Source organism: Microcebus murinus, chromosome 18 (assembly GCF_040939455.1).
Source record: "Microcebus murinus isolate Inina chromosome 18, M.murinus_Inina_mat1.0, whole genome shotgun sequence".
Lineage (NCBI taxonomy): Eukaryota > Metazoa > Chordata > Mammalia > Primates > Cheirogaleidae > Microcebus > Microcebus murinus.
Genome location: NC_134121.1, coordinates 41,912,140 through 41,930,530, shown reverse-complemented (window position 1 = coordinate 41,930,530; position 18,391 = coordinate 41,912,140). Strand labels below are relative to the sequence as shown.

The following is an 18,391-nucleotide window of genomic DNA, read 5'->3' as shown; positions in this document are numbered from 1 at the left end:
GGTGTATAGTTTAGGAAAAACTTTCACACATCATGTCCTTCAGTCCTCACAATTCTAGATAAAGAATTGCACCTGGCCTCATGGCGTTTGAGCCTTAGCCTAGCAGAACCGCTAGAACCTTACTACTGCTGATGTGTAGTGTATTCCTGTTGTTAAAAGTAGTAAATATCCTCTTGTTTTATTGAGGAAACAAAGAATTACCCTGAAATTATTGAACAAAATTATTTTTATTATTATGCCAATAAATGAGCTATTTGATAATCAAATAATAATACAAAAATTAATGTTATTAGTAAATTTGAGAATGGTTCCTTTGCAACTGAAACTTTTTCATATTTTCATGCTAATGCTCTTGCATTGAAGTGGCATGGTTTACTAATTACCAGTTTTCACTCTTTAAGGGCAAATTTTTCTTTATTTCAGCATATTATGGGGGCAAGGGCAAATTTTAAAGTCTGATAAGAAGATGTTATAATGAGAACCTAAACCAATAGAATATTATCAAAATTTGTTATCTCTTATTTCATAGCTGTTGACATATTAATATCTTATATTTATGAGTTTGATTCACCTTTTCCAGTTTTTTCCTAATTTTAAAATAGTCATTTTTAAAATTAGTAGATGTCTATCCTTTTAAATTTTAAAAGAAGACAAAAAAGAAAACATAATGCTCTGGGAGGCCGAGGCGGGCAGATTGCTCGAGGTCAGGAGTTCGAAACCAGCCTGAGCAAGAGCGAGACCCTGTCTCTACTGTAAATAGAAAGAAATTAATTGGCCAACTAATATATATAGAAAAAATTAGCTGGGCATGGTGGTGCATGCCTGTAGTCCCAGCTACTTGGGAGGCTGAGGCAGGAGGATTGCTTGAGCCCAGGAGTTTGAGGTTGCTGTGAGCTAGTCTGACGCCACGGCACTCACTATAGCCAGGGCAACAAAGCGAGACTCTGTCTCAAAAAAGAAAAAAGAAAACATAATGGATTCTATAAGTCATGACCAAAAGTTTAGTTTGCATTGAAGCTTTATAATTTTACTGGTTAGCAAATACTAAAACTTCTTATTCTTTGATTCTCAAAATATCATAGGTTCTCCTTTCTCACTGTTTTATAAACAAAAGTGTAAATTAGAAAATGACCCATCATTTTAGTGTTCTTGTTCCTAATGCAAAGAGGTCATTGTGGGAAAGAAGTATAGACATTAATTTTATAGAGAAAACTGTTCTGGTTCATCTGTGCTAGATGGGGTGATAGCAACAAACTCTGTAGACTAAATACCTACAATACATATATCTCCCATTTTGCTCTTTAGTGCTTCAAGCTTCTAAATCCTATTAACAGCTGTCAAAACCTGGTAAACTATTTAGATGCTTTCACAATTTGTTTAATTGGATAGTTAGAAAATGGCATGCTAGAAAAGCCCACCCCCCACCCCTTTCTTTTAGCCTGGCTGAACATCTGTAGCATTAGGGCCTCATTATCTCTGAATTGGCATAGCAAATCAGTAGCATCATTAAAATGCCACATTAAGATGATTAAGCTTCTTTGTTATCCAGTTGACTTTTGCCTGTGCCGAGGATTTCATGGTTATGACCCCCGATCCTTGTAAAACACTTAAACAACATCACCCTTTTGTGTCTTCCCTAACACCCTCTATCTTTTGTCCCTTTTCACAATCTCTCTGGCAGACCTGAGGCTATGACTTCAAACTTTGGCCTTCTCTGAGTTGGATTCTGAGATCTCAGAGTTCAGGGTGGAAATTCAGAGCACTCTTTTTATTCCTAGTAACAACATGCTATCCAAGACACCCAAGTTGCCTGTTCTGTTTGCCATCTTTGATAGGTTCTTCTCTCCAGCCGAGCATTTTATGTGCCTGTAAAAACAAACTGAGGCACAGTTGGCTGAGACTGCTATTGCCCCTGAAGGATTTAGATGTTGGATCCTTTCCAGGACCCATTGTTTTTGCAGTGTCTCAGGTGAAACCAAAAATGTCTACTCTGGAGTGCAAGGCTTTCATGTGATAACCATCACCCCAGGAAATGAAACCATGTGCATCAGCCCCAGTGAGCCAAACCTTTGTTCTCTTCAGCCTACAAAATTCTCTCTGGGGGGTGTGTGTGTTAGTGTGTGTCATCTTCCTAAGAGGCCTCCAGAACATAGACAAAGATGGGAACAATTGTACCCCAGAGCAGCTCCTTTAGAAAGAAGTTTAGTTTAATCTAATTTCCTATGGGTTAGATTCAATTTAGACATCTTTTCCCCCCTTGGGGAATATAGAGCAATTACCTTTATCAGCAATTTGTGATTTGGCAGGTTCTTTTCTTTACAAGTTCAGTTATAAAAACTTTACTCAGGAAGCCTTTAACATTTTTTACTATAAAATATATCATATGTACAAAAAGGCAAATATAATTACATGTGTAGTTCAAAGAACAATAACAAAAGAAGCATTCGTATACCCACCGCCTGACTTAAGAAATAAAAATTTTCCTAGTGCCTATGAATACTCCTGATAGTTTTTAAAGTATCATTTTAAGGCGTGTGTCTAAGACACTTGATACATATTGTAAGGAGATTAGAATTTACAAAAACAAAATGGAGAATTATTCATATTTCGAAAGGTTTATTCACTTTACAAAAAGACTTCAGGATGCTTTGAGGCAGTTCTCCGAGTATATTCAAGTAATTGTTGAGAGATCTTTAAGATTTTCTGCCTTTATTAAATAGGTCAGGTGTTTCCATCACTGACAACTGAAAATCAGAGAAAAATAAACATATCTGAATGTATTATATAAGTCAGTGGGACAGTGTTATTGGTTTTACATGAAACATTTTATGAACACATCAACTATATATAAAGGCAAATCTGTAGAGGTTAATTACATCATGCTAAATATAAAGCAGAATGAAATAGGTGTATGAGAACAAAGAAACAGAAGATTTTTTTTCTAGTTGACGGTATCAAGGAAGACTCCATGGAAGAAGTGGCATTTAAACTGCATCTGGAAGTTTGAATAGAATATTGATGTGGTGGAGGGTAGAAGGTATGGGAAGGGGTGAATAAGAGGCTTAGGGGACGGTGACAAGTCAGATTGCTGCTGTGCTTCTCAAAGTTTAACGTGCATAAGAATCCTTGTGGATCTTGTTGAAATGCAGATTCTGATTCAGTAGCGTTGAGGCCTGAGCATCGGCATTTCTCAAAAGCTTCCAGGGGATGGCAGAAGTGCTGGTCCAAGGACCTGACTTTGAGTAGCAAAGTTCTAGTGTAGAGATGAAGGTGATTCAAGAAGACTGAGAAATGAGATGATCAGGTAGGCTTGGGGCAGGTTCTGGACAGATGCTTGAATTCCTCCCTGAGGTGTTTGGACTTCATTCTGTAAGCAAATGAAAACATTGAAATTTTCTAAATAAATCCTCATTGCTGCAGGATGGTTGATCTGGCAATAGGATGTAGTATAACAGAGGTCACGTACACTGTGGGCCAATTAGGAGGCTAATGCAATGATATATTCCTGTATCAAGAATTTATTGGATGTCTACTTTATGTAGGGCACTGTGTCAAACTCTAGAGCCATGGTTCTCAGATGCTATATGCAAAAGATTTACCTAGAAAGCATGTTTTTAAATACATATTTCCAGTCCCCACACCCAGGTTAGTAGATCTATGATGGGAGCCCCCACATTTCTATTTTAAAACTGTACAATCTCTGGTCTTACAGAACAGTTTCATAGGGAATACTGAGTTCAAACACACACACACACACACACACACACACACACAACCTATGGAGCTTTGCCTTCGGGTAGCTTACATGTCCACAATGAGTTTATAAGTAACTCAGAGGAGACAGGAACAGGTTATTTTCCAGCTAGGGAGATCAGAGAAGGTACAGTATGGGAGAGGGAGCATATTAGTTTGGCCTTAAAAGATATGTAGTATTTGAACCTGTAGCCATGTTGGGGAAAGACATTTTAGGCAATGGAAATAATATGGACAAAACCAAGAATATTTAGAAGTTCTTTTGTTTGTTTAAAGATATCTGATTAGTCGAAATCAACATTCCAAAGATAGGTTGGGGCCAGATCTCAAAAGGTTTTTTTTTTTTTTTTTTTTGTCTATGTGGCTCCTTAGAGCAAAAGGTCTTTTAAGTTGTTTCTGAGTTTGGACTTTATTTTGTTGGCAGTGGAGAATATTGAAGAATTTTGTCTGGTCATGACATGACCAGAGCTACAGTTTAGGAAGAGCAGTCTCGTGGCAGTGTACAAGATGAACTGGAAAGGAAAGAGAAGGGATTCAGGGAGGACAATGTGGAGGCTATAGCAGTAGATCATGGGAAAGGTAACAGGGTCTGAGGATTAGATAATGGGCACACAAAATGGTGGGTTAGAGAAACAGACTGGAAATTGGGTATGAAGATAGAACCAATGAATGAATGTGGGGGCACAAACCAGAGAAAGGAAAGATAACTGTAAGGATTCTAGCTTGATTAACTGGGAAGATACCTAGGAAATGGAGGACTGAAGAAGGGGAGAGAGATTAAATCTGGAGATAAATATTTGGGGATTAATCATATAAATTGCTAGTTGAAACCTTAAGAATGGATGAAATTGCCATAGGAGAGGTGTGTAGAGGGAAGAAAAAAGGTCAAGGACAATATTTAGGACACAGAGGGAGGAAAGGAGCTAGAAAGAACAGAAAGGTAAGAAGAGGAGGTTTCACTGAAGAAATAGGAGTATGGAAGAACCAGGGATAGTGGTTAGTAGCGTCAAGGAGTAGAGAAGTTGGGAAGAATGGCATAGAAAAGGATATTGGATTTAGAATCAGAAGATTATTAGTGATCTTCAAGGGAACATTGTCAGTGAATTATGGAGGCAGAAGCCAGATTAGAGGGAATTTTGAGTCAGATTTGAGGCTATAAGCATAGATTACTTTTGTCGTAAATCTGCTAGAAAGGAATGTTGAGAAAGGATGAGTTCAGGTGTGATGTGATGACAGACTAACCTAAATTGCAAATGGAAAGGAAAAGAGTTGGCATCCAGAGAGCCTGAGGACACAGAATTGAGAGATCTTGGAGACTGACTTGATGTGGAGATTGTAAGAGAAAGGCTTCCACAGTTTTAAGACTTGGAGACTAGAAGAAGAGAGGTGCCATTTGTCAATACAAATAAGTTGGAAATAAGAAGGAAGTTTGGGTTCAACAATGACAAGTTTGATTTTAGACATGCTCATTAATATTTTCTAGGGCTACTGGTAGAGTCCACCTTTCCTCTGCTCCAGTGTCTTCCAAGGACAGAAATGAAAATCTCTTCATTGGAGCAGACTAGTGTCTTTCTTGGCTGTTTTGGTGGACTATATTTACAGGCTGGGTGCTAATCTCTCAGGAATCTCATTCCTACCTGGGATTCTAATTTATCCTAATATCTAAATCTGTTTACTCTCACATGGTAAACCACTATAAATTGCTGGTCCCCAGTAACCATGCAGAGAGGACATCCAGGTTGTTTATCTCAACCTGGTAAGACTCCAAAGGCAAGCCAGCAACTATACTAAGAACTTTTTTGTTCCAGTGCATCCAAAAGACTTCTCTAACTCCATGTCCACGTGACTCTTATTGCTTTCCCTATGGCCCTGGGTCTCAAATATTGTCTTCCTTGTTCTACAGCTAAGTCCTAAAGGACTAAAGCCAAGATCAGATTTTGAGCCAGGGTGGTGTAGTATTAAGCTCCAGGTCTGGCCTGCTAAAGCCAAAATTCTAATATCCTCTGTTTTCAAAAGATCCAACACATTGATCTTACTATTTTTTTAATGTTCAGTGACCATGGAGTGGCCTGAGTCTGGTAATACTCACATATTCTAACCAAAATGAAAAGGATCCTTTTCTGCTGGCCCTTTCTGTCTGCTGTTTTTGGTTTTCAGTAGCTGAAATTTTCCGTTGAGGTTCTTTTAAACGCCTACATGCAAACTACAGAGCACTCAAGTTTTGGTGGGATGTTACCCACAGCTGGAGTGATGGAGGAAGGGAGGCGGGTATAAGCTTCAGGTGCATCCTTCTCTTAAAAAAAAAAATTGAAAAACCAAAAAACACTTAAGCAAACAAATTCCATCTGAAGGCAAGCAAGACCTGTCCAGAGAAAGAAGGAAATGAACCGCTTCCCAAATAGGAAATAGATATCCGTTCCTATATAACCCAGATGCCTAGGATGGGCAGATTCGAAATTGCAAGATATGTTGGATGTATCCTACAGCCCTACGTCTCTGCTAGTCAAAGAGTGAAAGGTTGTGAACCATGAACCGTGGCGAGAAGCGGTGGAACGGTGTTGCAGCCATGGCTCCTCTGATGGTGGTTAAGCCCTGTCTTGCTCTATTAAGCAAACACAGTTATTGTAGATGAAAGGTAACCTTGATAGAAGTGAAAATTGAAACTGGGGTTGAAGGTGGCAAGCCAGGCACAGCTGCAGTTCTACTTCCTCCTGTGTGGCAACAGGAGCAACACTTACGGATGTTTTTTGGAAGGGATGTAGTTTTTTAGAATATCTTTTTTTTTTTTTTAGCGTGTTTTGGGTTTTAACATCTATACCACTGATGGAAGGATGTGGAGTAGCATTGGTAAGAAGCCACGGAGACTTTCTGTGTATATTATGTGAGGTCGAATCCAGGTGATTGATAGTTCGGAGTTAAGGCTGCATAACCTTGGACAAATCCCTGGAAAAGTCTCTACTCCCAGATTTCCTCATCTGGGAAAGAAGAGGGTTGGATTAGAGATGATCTCTAAATTCTCTTTCAGCCCTAAATTCCATTGATTTGTGATTCCTCATGGGGAAGTAACAACTTCATATTTCTAAGGACCAGTGTTTGAAAAAGTAAGCATTTAGACAGCATATTTTGTATACAAAAAAAAAAACCTCTTCCAAATGTTTACTGTTATTATATCAGGTAAATTTTTAGGTTTTGTTAATGTCAGTACATAAATTTGCCTTCTTCATTTCTTATGTTCTTCAGCTTAAGAGTATTGCAGCTCTTTTTTTAAAAAAATGTATTTATTTATGTTACAACTGTTTTTAAGATAGTACTTAGCCACTCACTTAGTCCAGTCTTTCCTCTCCTACCCAGTCCTTAACTTGGGTACGGATATCCTTCCCCTTACTTAGGTTGAGCCCCATTTACCTATGTCCGTGGAAGTGGCTCCTTAGATTATATTAAATAATTACTTTTCTTAGTCGGGTGCAATGGCATGAGCCTATACTATAGTCCCAGCTACCTGGGAAGCTGAGGCAGGAGGATCCCTTGAGCCCAGGAGTTTGAGGCTGCTGTGAGCTATGATCGTGGCTGTGAATAGCCACGGCACTCTAGCCTAGGTGACAGAGTGAGAACCTGTCTCTGAAAAAAAAAAAGGATTACTTTCTTTTTATCTTTCTCAATACATTTCACTAGAACTGTTGGCTTCCTATATATTCATTGTTGTGCCTTTTTCAGCTCCCAGAGAGACAGAGAGATACCATGTGTTTTGGCAGTTCTTATACATGGAAAGTGAAGACACAAAGTATGGCTTAAAATCAGAAAAACCATGTTAACTATTCAGCTTCAATCTTAGTGACTTAAATTGGATGCACTTGAAGGATTAAAACAGTGTTTTCTCCCTGAAACCTAAGAGTGCATCACCTTGCTTTTTTAACTATAGCCACCAAAAGAAAAAAAAAAAGAACTAAATAGGAGAACCTTTATCTCCCTCAGCTCTAGAAGAAAAGTTGCTCAAAATGTTTGTTTCATGATCACTTTGAACAGTCTTAGCTAAAATTTATTATCTCTAATTTTTTGGATAGCCTGAACTGTCACCTATTTTTATGTGTATGAGTATGTGTTTTCCTCTGTGGTTCAGAATTCAAATAATGTGTGGTCATCCTAATGGTATTTTCTTGCTTTGTAGATGTACAATGTTATGCCAGCTTCATTTGGTATTTACTTGTCAGCTGTGGATCTCTGCTTTTTGAGCTGCAAGTACAGTCATTGTCCATTTCTCACATTTTCTTCCCTGCAGATGATTCGATGAAAGTGAAAGATGAATACAGTGAAAGAGATGAGAATGTTTTAAAGTCAGAGCCCATGGGAAATGCAGAAGAGCCCGAAATTCCTTACATCTATTCAAGAGAATATAATGAATATGAAAACATTAAGTTGGAGAGACATGTCGTCTCCTATGATAGTGGCAGACCAACCAGTGGAAAGATGAATTGCGATGTGTGTGGATTATCCTGCATTAGCTTCAATGTCTTAATGGTTCATAAGCGGAGCCATACTGGTAAATAGTCTCCTTTTTTTCATTCTTCTGAAAACTCTCCTAATGCAGCCACGTGGGAAATGAAATGGTAGAATTTAGGACTTCTGATTATTGCCATTGATTTTTGCTATAACTCTGATGCATCTCTTTCTTTCTGCATTTTCATTTACTCAGTGAATTTTATCCCTACTTTGCTCATGTGTTTGGCAAACATATTGCAAATGCTGTGAATAAAAAAAGACTTCAGAGAGCACAGTGTTCTAGGTCAGCCAAACACTTTTTCTTCCGTTCGTAAGTAGGAGTTGCATTGTGTGATTCATTTCTTAGCCATCTTTCATATATTTTTGCATAACACTTTTAATAAAAGCAGATCTCTTTACTGCATTGGGTTCAAATTTGGTAGATGAAAGGGTATAGTTTTTATTACCGGTTTTAAAGAATTTACCTTCAGACAATAAACAGATAGTCTATAGAAATGCATACAGACACAGCAGTTACACTGAGCCAATAGATTCCCTCTGACATCTGATAAGACTTTAAAAAGGGTATCTGAAGTTACCTTGTTAGAACTTTAGGCATGACTCTTTTTTCAGAGGAGATTATACTCAAAAGGAATACTTAGTAATAGAAAAACTTACATCTAGAAAGTACCTCTAGAGCTACTCTTGTTTCTTTGCTCTGATTCAGGACAAGGTGAGACCTAAAATAGCCTTGCTAGGTGAGTGCTTTTTCTCTCCTACAGGAAGATTCCATAAGTAAGTCTTAACGCTTGCCTTGCAACTAGCTCCCAACTGATCCCATTAGGAGCAAAAACTCTACAAGCTGAGCTTTGGCCCTAGGCATCTAATCTGTGCATATGCTTCTCCACTTGCCTAGTGATCAGAAATCTCCTTTTTTGTCCTTTTTAAAGGTGAACGCCCATTCCAGTGTAATCAGTGTGGGGCATCTTTTACTCAGAAAGGTAACCTCCTCCGCCACATTAAACTGCACACAGGGGAAAAACCTTTTAAGTGTCACCTCTGCAACTATGCATGCCAGAGAAGAGATGCGCTCACCGGGCATCTTAGAACCCATTCTGGTAAGTGCTGGAAATAAGCATTCCATGTCTCTAACTGCGTTCCTCCTAGCCCAGTGTGGAACCCAGAAAGAGTTAAGTATGGAGGTTTTAATCTGTCATTCTTGTTCTGAAGGGTTATAACAGCAGAGACCTCTAGGGCTAATTACACTTCCATTAAGGCATTAATTGCTCTCCGTCTGCCTCATTGGAAATGATCCTCCCCTCACCAGCCTTACTCCCTTGGAGAACGGCAGTCAGACCGGAAGAGCCTGCCCTATAAAAATACCTTTTTAATTTTTGTGAGAAAATTACAGCCATCAGTATTTTTTTATGGTAAACTTTATTTAAAAAGATTATTTTCCTAACACACTCACACACACACACACACACACACACACACACACACACACACACTCTTTCCATTCAAAAGAGTGGACAAGCAAATTCTATACAGTTTTTAAATTATGAAAAACGAATCCAGGTATAATTCATTGTTTGGGGGTTACTTTTTGGCCATTTTGCGCTAAATTGCTTAAACCCAACTTTCCTCTTGATCAGCCTACTTATTTTCAAATCTCTACAAGATGAGCAGCAATAAGAATTCATAAAAAGCCATGTGACCTTTTGATGTTTTTACTCCTTATTTTAACCAAGCAAGATAATACACTTTTTTTCAACATTTAGAATTTCCCTCCTAGAAAAATAAGACTGAGGTTTTTTTTTCTTCTTCTTCAAATTTGGGACCTCATGTTCTTGATGTTATCTGACAAAATTTTAATTGAAGAAAAAAAAGTTTGTTTTTATGTTAATCCACATCTACTGCTTTGACTAAAACCCAGCCCTAAACTCGAAACTGGTTATAATTCAAAGACTAGGATTAAACAAGTCAGCTCCAGCAAACCCCCATGAGAAAACGTCAGTGGCGAAGGAAGGTTTCTTTCTGTTACAGCTTACTTTTCAAAGTAATGAATTAAGGATGAGTTTGGTTCCAAAAAATTAGAATAGTTCCGTTGCCTTTTTCAAGTAAGAAACAACAATAGTAGGCATTTTTAGACAGATTCTAAATGACCCCAATTTATGCAGAAACTTAATAATTTTAGCCCTAGCAAACCTGCATTTATTTTAATTTGAGATTTCATAAAGACCTCTTAGTTCTTCACATCCCAAAGCCTCTATTTAAACAGTGTAAGAGGAGTTAGAAAATAAAAATTGCAGTCCCTAAAACTCTGACAAATTCACTGGGTATATTTTGTCAACAAATCAGAAAGGCTAGCCTTGCTCAGAGTTGAAGTGATTACTTATATATTTCAAGCAGATAAGACATTTGGAGAGTTGGGAGGATAAAGATGTCCTGAACTGTACGGGTAAACTTTTGAGGAAATGTTTGCTTCATCTTAGACATTTAGATGAAGTTATTTTTGCAGTTCATTCTTATTTCTGTTATTCAAAAATATCCTCAATTAGCTCAGTTTTTTATTGTGTTAGCCTAGACTATAGCCTATTTCCTATTGCCATTTGGCAAGGATGAGCTAAATGTATTCAAATATGTCAATTTTCCAAAAGAGCCATCGGTTTCTAGAAGAATGGCCAACTCCCTCAAACCACGGCATTCTTTACTTACAGCCAGAGGGATGTCACAAAATGAGGAATCCCTTCCTGTTTCATCCTTATACCACATACCCTCCTTGAAGAATAAAAGGGCTCTGTTTTCTTTTTCCTGAAGAAACAAAATTTGATCTGGAGCCAAAACAGTATGCTAAATGGCCGTCTTTACTTCCAAATCCTTTCATCTGTGACAGGAGGTGATGCTTTTGAAGAATACTCTGACATGATCATTAATCATAAACCATAACCTTATTTCAGCTAAATAAATTTAAAAGCAATATAGAATTGAAAAGTGTCCAAGTACTCTGGCTTCAGCCAGCCATCCCGTTTCTAGTGAACAGAGCCCAACACGCCCTCTGTCTGGAACCCCTGGAACCCTTGAGGGTTTCTGAGTGTGCCTTGTGCTCTCCCTCTAGTCGAGAAACCCTACAAATGTGAGTTTTGCGGAAGGAGTTACAAACAGAGAAGTTCCCTCGAGGAGCACAAGGAGCGCTGCCGCACATTTCTTCCAAGCACCGACCTGGGGGACACCGGTGAGTTCACACGACACTCGTTCCACACACATTTAGTGAGCACCTGCTGTCCTCGGAGGCAGGATGCGACAGTAAGTGAAAAGACAAAACCGCCTGCCCTCGTGGAGTTTATATTTTAGTGGAGGCAGACAGATCATAAGCAAAGTAAATAAGCAAACTATATATTAGGAGGTTAGAAGGTTGCAAGTGCTATTGAGAAAAATGAAGCCGGTACTGAGGGTGAGTCAGGGAAGGCTTCAGCAAGGTAGCAGCATTTCAGCAGACTTAACAAGATGAGGAGTGAGCCCTGCAGATTAACTAGACCACAGCAAATGCAAAGGCCCTGGGGTACAAGTTTGAAGATGTGTAAATAGCCCTGTGTAGACGAAACAGAGTGAGTAATGGGATATGAAGCCAGAGAGGAAATGGGAAATCAGATCTATCAGGTCTTGTAGGCCTTCCTAAAGACTTTGGCTTTTACTCTGAGTGAAACTGAAAATCTTTTAGAGGGTTTTGAACAAAGAGGTGACATCATTGGAATGCTCATTTGAAAAGAATCACTCTACTTACTTTTGAGAATAGATTGTATTTGGGGCAAGGTTGGAAGTTGAGGATTCCAGTTGGGAGGCCATTGTTATAATTGAAGCAAGAGAAAACTGTGTCTTGGTAGTGGTAGAGGTGGTGAGAGGTAGTCTAATTCTACATATATTTTAAAGATAGAGCCAGTTGGATTTCCTAACAAGTTGATGTGGGATGTGATGAAGAATGGAGTTGCCGTTTACTGAAATGGCAAAGATTGAGGGTAGAGCAGGTTGGGAGTGCATGGGGAAGAGTCGATTAATACTGCAAGGATTCATGGTGGCACATACTTACAGTCCCAGCTACTCAGGAGGCTGAGGTGGGAGGATCCCTTGACTCCAGGAGTTTGAGGTTCCACTATACTCCAGCATAGCCAATAAAATGAGACTCTGCCTCTTAAAAAAAAACTGTAAGGATTTTCTTTGCATAATGCCTGCCCAAAAAGCATACCCGTGTCTACTCGTATGATTTATTGTGATGCTTCTTTGGCTTTGGGGATTTCTTATTTTATTCAGTAGTTCGAATTAAATACCTACTGGCAATTGATTGAAACACTAGAAGTCTTTCCATATCTCAATTGTGGTTTTATTTCCTTTTCATTCTTTAGTTGAAACTGCCTGAAACTTTTTTGTGTCGCATCTCTGCAGCTGTCCTTTGTCATATCCAGTTGACCGGCAGCCTGGGTCTGCAACTTGGGTTGTCTGACATTTTTATTTGGATACTTGAACCAATTGCTTATTTAGAGTAGTGAGTACAAATCCTCATGGGACTTACTTAGTATTTGAGAGCAGTAGTTAGAGTTGAATAGTTTGAGCAGCCTAAAGCAGAAAGATTGCAAAAATATGAGAGAAATAATGAGAAACTCAGGGAAAAAATGGGGTAGAAGTGATGAGTATTGAAACTGTCCCCATTTTGAGTAAGAGGAAGCATTTGTTTTAGATAAAGTCTACATTACGGTGTTAGGAGCTGACCAACTGAATTCTGTTGGTTTGCACAGCTTCTGCTTTTTATCCTGATGGTATCTTTGGTTTTATCAAGGAGTTGGATTTTCTCTTTATTTCTAAAGAGAAATATTTACTCCCTTGAAAAAACAAACAGGCTGGACCTGGTGGCATGCACCTGTAGTCCCAGCTACTCAGGAGGCTGAGGCAAGAAGATCCCTTTAGCCCCAGCAGTTCAAGTCCAGCCTGGGCAACATTTATTTTTTGAGAACTAAAAAATAAAAATAAAACAAACCTAAAACTTGGATTTTCACATCATAAAGTGGCATGCTTCATGTGAGGCAGTGCTTGCCCAATGACAGAACATTGGAATCTTTACCTGCGTTTCCAAATTTCAGGAGATAGGCAAAGTTCTTACTGTGAGAAATTCCCAAGTTATGAAAATCCACTATATTCCAAATAGAATCATAACTATTTAAAGCTAAAAGATGAAAGAGAGCATCTGATCCTACCTCTTCCTTTCAGAGGTGAGGAAAGCGAGACTCATCAAAATGCATTGACTTACTGCTATCCCATGGTGTGTATGAAAAAAAAAATTCAGTGACATACTGAAAAATCACTGGAGCTTAAGCTGTTTTGTGATTAGCCATATTTTTATTTTCAAAAATTTTAGATATAATTCACATACCATAAAATTCACCTTTTTTAAAGTGTACAGTTTAGTAGTTTTTAATATATTCACAATGTTGGACAGCTGTCAGCACTATCTAATTCCAGCATATTTCCATCACCCAAAAAAGCAATGCTGTACCTATTAGCAGTCACCCCCTATTCCCTCTCCCTCCAGCCTCTAATCTACTTTCTGTCTCTATGGGTTTGCCTATTCTGGACATTTAACATAAATGGAATCACAATATGTAGCCTTTTATGCCTGGCACCTTTCACTCAGCCTGATGTTTTTGAGGCTCATCCATGTTGGAGCATGTATCAGTACTTCCTTCTTTTTTGTGGCTGGATAATATTTCATTGTATGGATTTACCACATTCTAGTTATCCATTCATCAGTTAGTGGATATTTGGGTTTTTTCTACTTTTTGGCCTAGTTGGCTATATTTCTTGACGGTTATATATTAACTGGTTAGCAAAAGCAATATAGTAACACACATACGAATAGACTCGCACACACCGGAAGTGGGGGGGATCAGCAAACTGATTTTGGGAGCTGGATGAGTGGCACACGCCTGTAATTCCAAGGTGGGAGGATTGCTTGAGGCCAGGAGTTGGATACCAGCCTGGGAAGCATAGTGAGAGCTCATCTCTACAAAAATTTAAAAATTAGCCAGGTGTAGTAGTGAGCATCTGTAGTCCTAGCTACTCAGGAGGCTGAGGTAGGAGGATTTCCTGAGCCAGGAGTTCAACGTTACAGTGAGTTATGATCCTGCCACTGAACTCCAGCCTGGGCAACAAAGCAAGACCTTGTCTCAAAAAAAAAAATTGATTTTTGAAATAAGGTCACCATCTTACTTCCCATCCCCACAACCTTTTTAAGAAATGTCAAATTAGCCGGGCATGGTGGCGCATGCCTGTAGTCCCAGCTACTTGGGAGGCTGAGGCAGCAGGATTGCTTGAGCCCAGGAGATTGAGGTTGCTGTGAGCTAGGCTGACGCCATGGCACTCACTCTAGCCAGGGCAACAAAGCGAGACTCTGTCTCCAAAAAAAAAAAAGAAATGTCAAATTAGGAAAAGTATCAGAGGTAATATTCTAGTTATCTTCAGTGGTAGTAGGTGATTCAGGAAATGCTGAAATACAGAAGTTGAGTTAATTTGCATTTCATAGGTGGTTTGATAGGATGCATGCAACATACTTTAAGTCTCAGCAAAAAAATAAAGGGTTAACTAAGTCAGCAAGTTTTGGTTTTTTTAAAAAAGACAAATATGTTGTAATAGTGGTTTCAGGTTACAAAATATGTAAAGTCACAGCTTAATCAAGTGTAAGTACTGCATGTCAGTCAATATATTACTTCATCCTTTATATTTCAAATAGTTCCCATGATTTTTCCTGAGATCCAAAATGTCAAGAATATCTAATCCGACACAAGGCAATCTTTTAATTATTGCCACTGCTCCCTATATGGTTTCTATTTCTGTTTCCCTCTCACAATTGGCAGTCAAGTGTGGAATAGTGTTCCATTCCGAGCCTGACCGATACAGCACATCTTATGCCTTCATCCCTCACTTTTAAAGAGATGATGCTGCATTGCTACTGTGGTTGCAGCACTCAGTCATCAAGTGCTTGTTGTAAATTGAAGTGCAGCATAGTGTGAGAGCCAAGCCTGGGGACAAACCCTCCCCCATTGGGAAGCAGAGAGATGAAAAGGCCTTGGAGTGCAGACCAGCCTGCAAAAGAACGCAGGTATTGGGCAAGAGGACTTCCGGTCTTGCCAATCATTTTCTTTTATTCAGATAGCATTTGTTGAGTTCTCTGAGTGCCAGCAGTGTGTCAGAACTGTTTGTAAAGATGAGTAAAAGTCAAGCTCCTGCCCTTTTTCTTTTTCTTTTCTTTATTTTTAAAAAAGGGTCTGTTACTTGTGGGCTAAAGTGCAGTGGTGTAATCATAGCTCACTGTAACCTTAAGCTCCTGGGCTCAAGCAATTCTCCTCCCAAGTAGCTAGGACTACAGGTTCACACCACCACACCTAGCTAATTTTTTTTTTTTTTTAATTTATTGTAGAGACAGGGTTGCCCAGGCTGGTCTCAAACTCCTGACCTCAAATGATCCTCCCGCCTTGGCCTCCCAAAATGCTAGGATTACAGGAGTATGCCAACACAGCCAACCAAGCCCCTACCCTTCCTACCCTTTAAGAACTCACAATCCAACAAGACACTTGATCTGTTAGTACAAAGCAGAGGTCTAATAGAGACACATGATATTGCTACTTCAGTCCAGGTTTCTACCCCAGATATCACAAGTGACATCATCAAAATATTTCAGTTTTGCTCTGCTGTCTTAATGGAGTATATATGAAAAGAAGGAAAAATATAGAAGACCATAGACTTCATTTTTTCATTAGCTTGATCCTTATTCCAGAAATCGAGTAACAGCTGGTATAGAGATTCATTTAGCTTCATTTTATACAAATTATGAATACTTGGAGCAGGACATATTTTTGTCTAACAATGAATTCTAGCAATAATAAGATTTTTAAAGTAATTGAATATTATATTTATTTATGAATTCAGGAGTCAAAACCATTCATCTTCATTCTCATTGTTTCAGTGAAGCTAATATAATCATGAAGATTTCAAAATAAACTTATATTTTTACCAATGTGGCAGTCCAAAGAAAATGTTATTTTCCCAACCTGTTCTTTTTAAAAATCAGTACTATCTCACAAGGCAGTATTCATTTTACTTGCTCAAAAAGGCAACCGTTTTATTTAACTTTTGTTAGAACCTGCCTCTGTCTTTGATAGCAATCTCTTGTTAGACAATTCTTATTGCACAATAACACCACTTTGTTCCACTGTTCATTGGCTACGGACTGACCACAGCATAGAAAAGAAAGGAAGCAATGCCTCTTATTTAAGGTCCATTGAACACTTCAAGATCTAATGAAAGACTTTGAACAAAAACAAAGCACAACATAATTACATAGTTAAATCTGCAATGACTTTGTGATAGAAATTGCATCATGGAAACAGTTAACTAAAAACCAGACAAACTATGAAGGTTTGTGCAGGGAATAAAGATAGTAACCTATTCTGTCTTTGTGACTTTGTATTACATTTTTATGATTTGTTTTTTCAACATGTCTTTTTTTTTTTTTTTTTTTTTTTTTTTTGAGACAGAGTCTTGCTTTGTTGCCCAGGCTAGTGTGAGTGCCCTGGCATCAGCCTAGCTCACAGCAACCTCAAACTCCTGGGCTCAAGCAATCCTGCTGCCTCAGCCTCCCAAGTAGCTGGGACTACAGGCATGCGCCACCATGCCCGGCTAATTTTTTCTATATATATTAGTTGGCCAATTAACTTCTTTCTATTTATAGTAGAGACGGGGGTCTCGCTCTTGCTCAGGCTGGTTTCGAACTTCTGACCTTGAGCAATCCGCCCGCCTCAGCCTCAGCCTCCTAGAGTGCTAGGACTACAGGCGTGAGCTACTGAGGCGCCCTACCTGAGGCGCCCGGCCTCAACATGTCTTTAAAATCACCTACTAATGAAAATTGGCATATGGGGAAGTTAATCCACAATTACAGTCCTACCCCTTCTATGCTCACTCGTGAACCAAATGTGCAAATTGTTCCTTGCTACCAACCCATATTCCCCACACCCACCACTTGCAACATTAAACTGCCAAACAACACCCAGGAACGGATTTCCTATTTCGTCACTTAAACCCATTATCTTGTTCCCTTACTATCTTGCCAAACTGGTTTCCCTCTACTTACATTTCTGAGACATGATATGGCTAGATAACAAGTCTAGACTGTTTGTATAAATAGACAGTTGGGTCCTAAAGTTGGAGCAGAGGGCCAAAAGCCAATAGCCCTCTTTTTTTTTTTTTCTTTTCAGAGCACTACCTAAACTCCTCTGTGATCCCAAAGAGATTGTCCAACTCCAGAGCATTTCTTTGTGTTTTAAAGAGTACTCATTTAGTGATATTGTCCATCAGCTGTGCAACAATTGCAAGGCAAAAGTCTAGCAGTTTAAGAAAGAAAATGAGAGTGCACCATAGTCAGTTGAAAATTTGCCTTTTCCTAACTTACCAATTAGAAAACGCAGTTTGTGCAGAAGACAGTATTTGTGGAAAATAAAATAAAAAGAAGAAAACACAGTTTGACTCAGTAAAGGTGACCTGAATTTCTAGAGTGTCTTTAATTAGGATCTTGGAGTTGATATTTTGAGTAAGTGATCCATTGAGAGGGTATGGGTGAACCGGAGTCCCCTAGATTAGCCTCCGAGGATTTCTTTTATTTTTTATTTTATTTTATTATTTTATTTTATTTTTATTTTTTTATTTCTGAGACAGAGTCTCACTTTGTTGCCCAGGCTAGTGTGAGTGCCCTGGCATCAGCCTAGCTCACAGCAACCTCAAACTCCTGGGCTCAAGCAATCCTTCTGCCTCAGCCTCCCGAGTAGCTGGGACTACAGGCATGCGCCACCATGCCCAACTAATTTTTTCTATATGTATTAGTTGGCCAATTAATTTCTTTCTATTTATAGTAGAGATGGGGGGTCTCACTCTTGCTCAGGCTGGTTTTGAACTCCTGACCTCAAGCAATCCTCCCGCCTCAGCTTCCCAGAGTGCTAGGATTACAGGCGTGAGCCACCGCGCCCGGCCGATTTCTTTTAACCTGACCAGAGTTGTGGAGATAGGAAAGTCTCCACTCAAGCCTCAAAATATGTTCATCCATGAACACTGTGGAATTTTATTC

At 39.0% G+C, this 18,391-nt stretch overlaps 1 protein-coding gene across 1 annotated transcript in view; it reads left to right on the top strand.

The window, feature by feature from the left end:
* The window catches only part of IKZF3 (IKAROS family zinc finger 3), a 96,355-nt gene that overhangs the window by 54,730 nt on the left and 23,234 nt on the right, over window positions 1-18,391 (top strand). Inside the window, exons 4-6 of the mRNA XM_012765887.3 lie at window positions 8,030-8,290; window positions 9,180-9,347; window positions 11,348-11,464. Of these exons, the coding sequence (XP_012621341.2) occupies window positions 8,030-8,290; window positions 9,180-9,347; window positions 11,348-11,464 (546 nt within the window). The remainder of the gene's footprint in view (window positions 1-8,029; window positions 8,291-9,179; window positions 9,348-11,347; window positions 11,465-18,391) is intronic.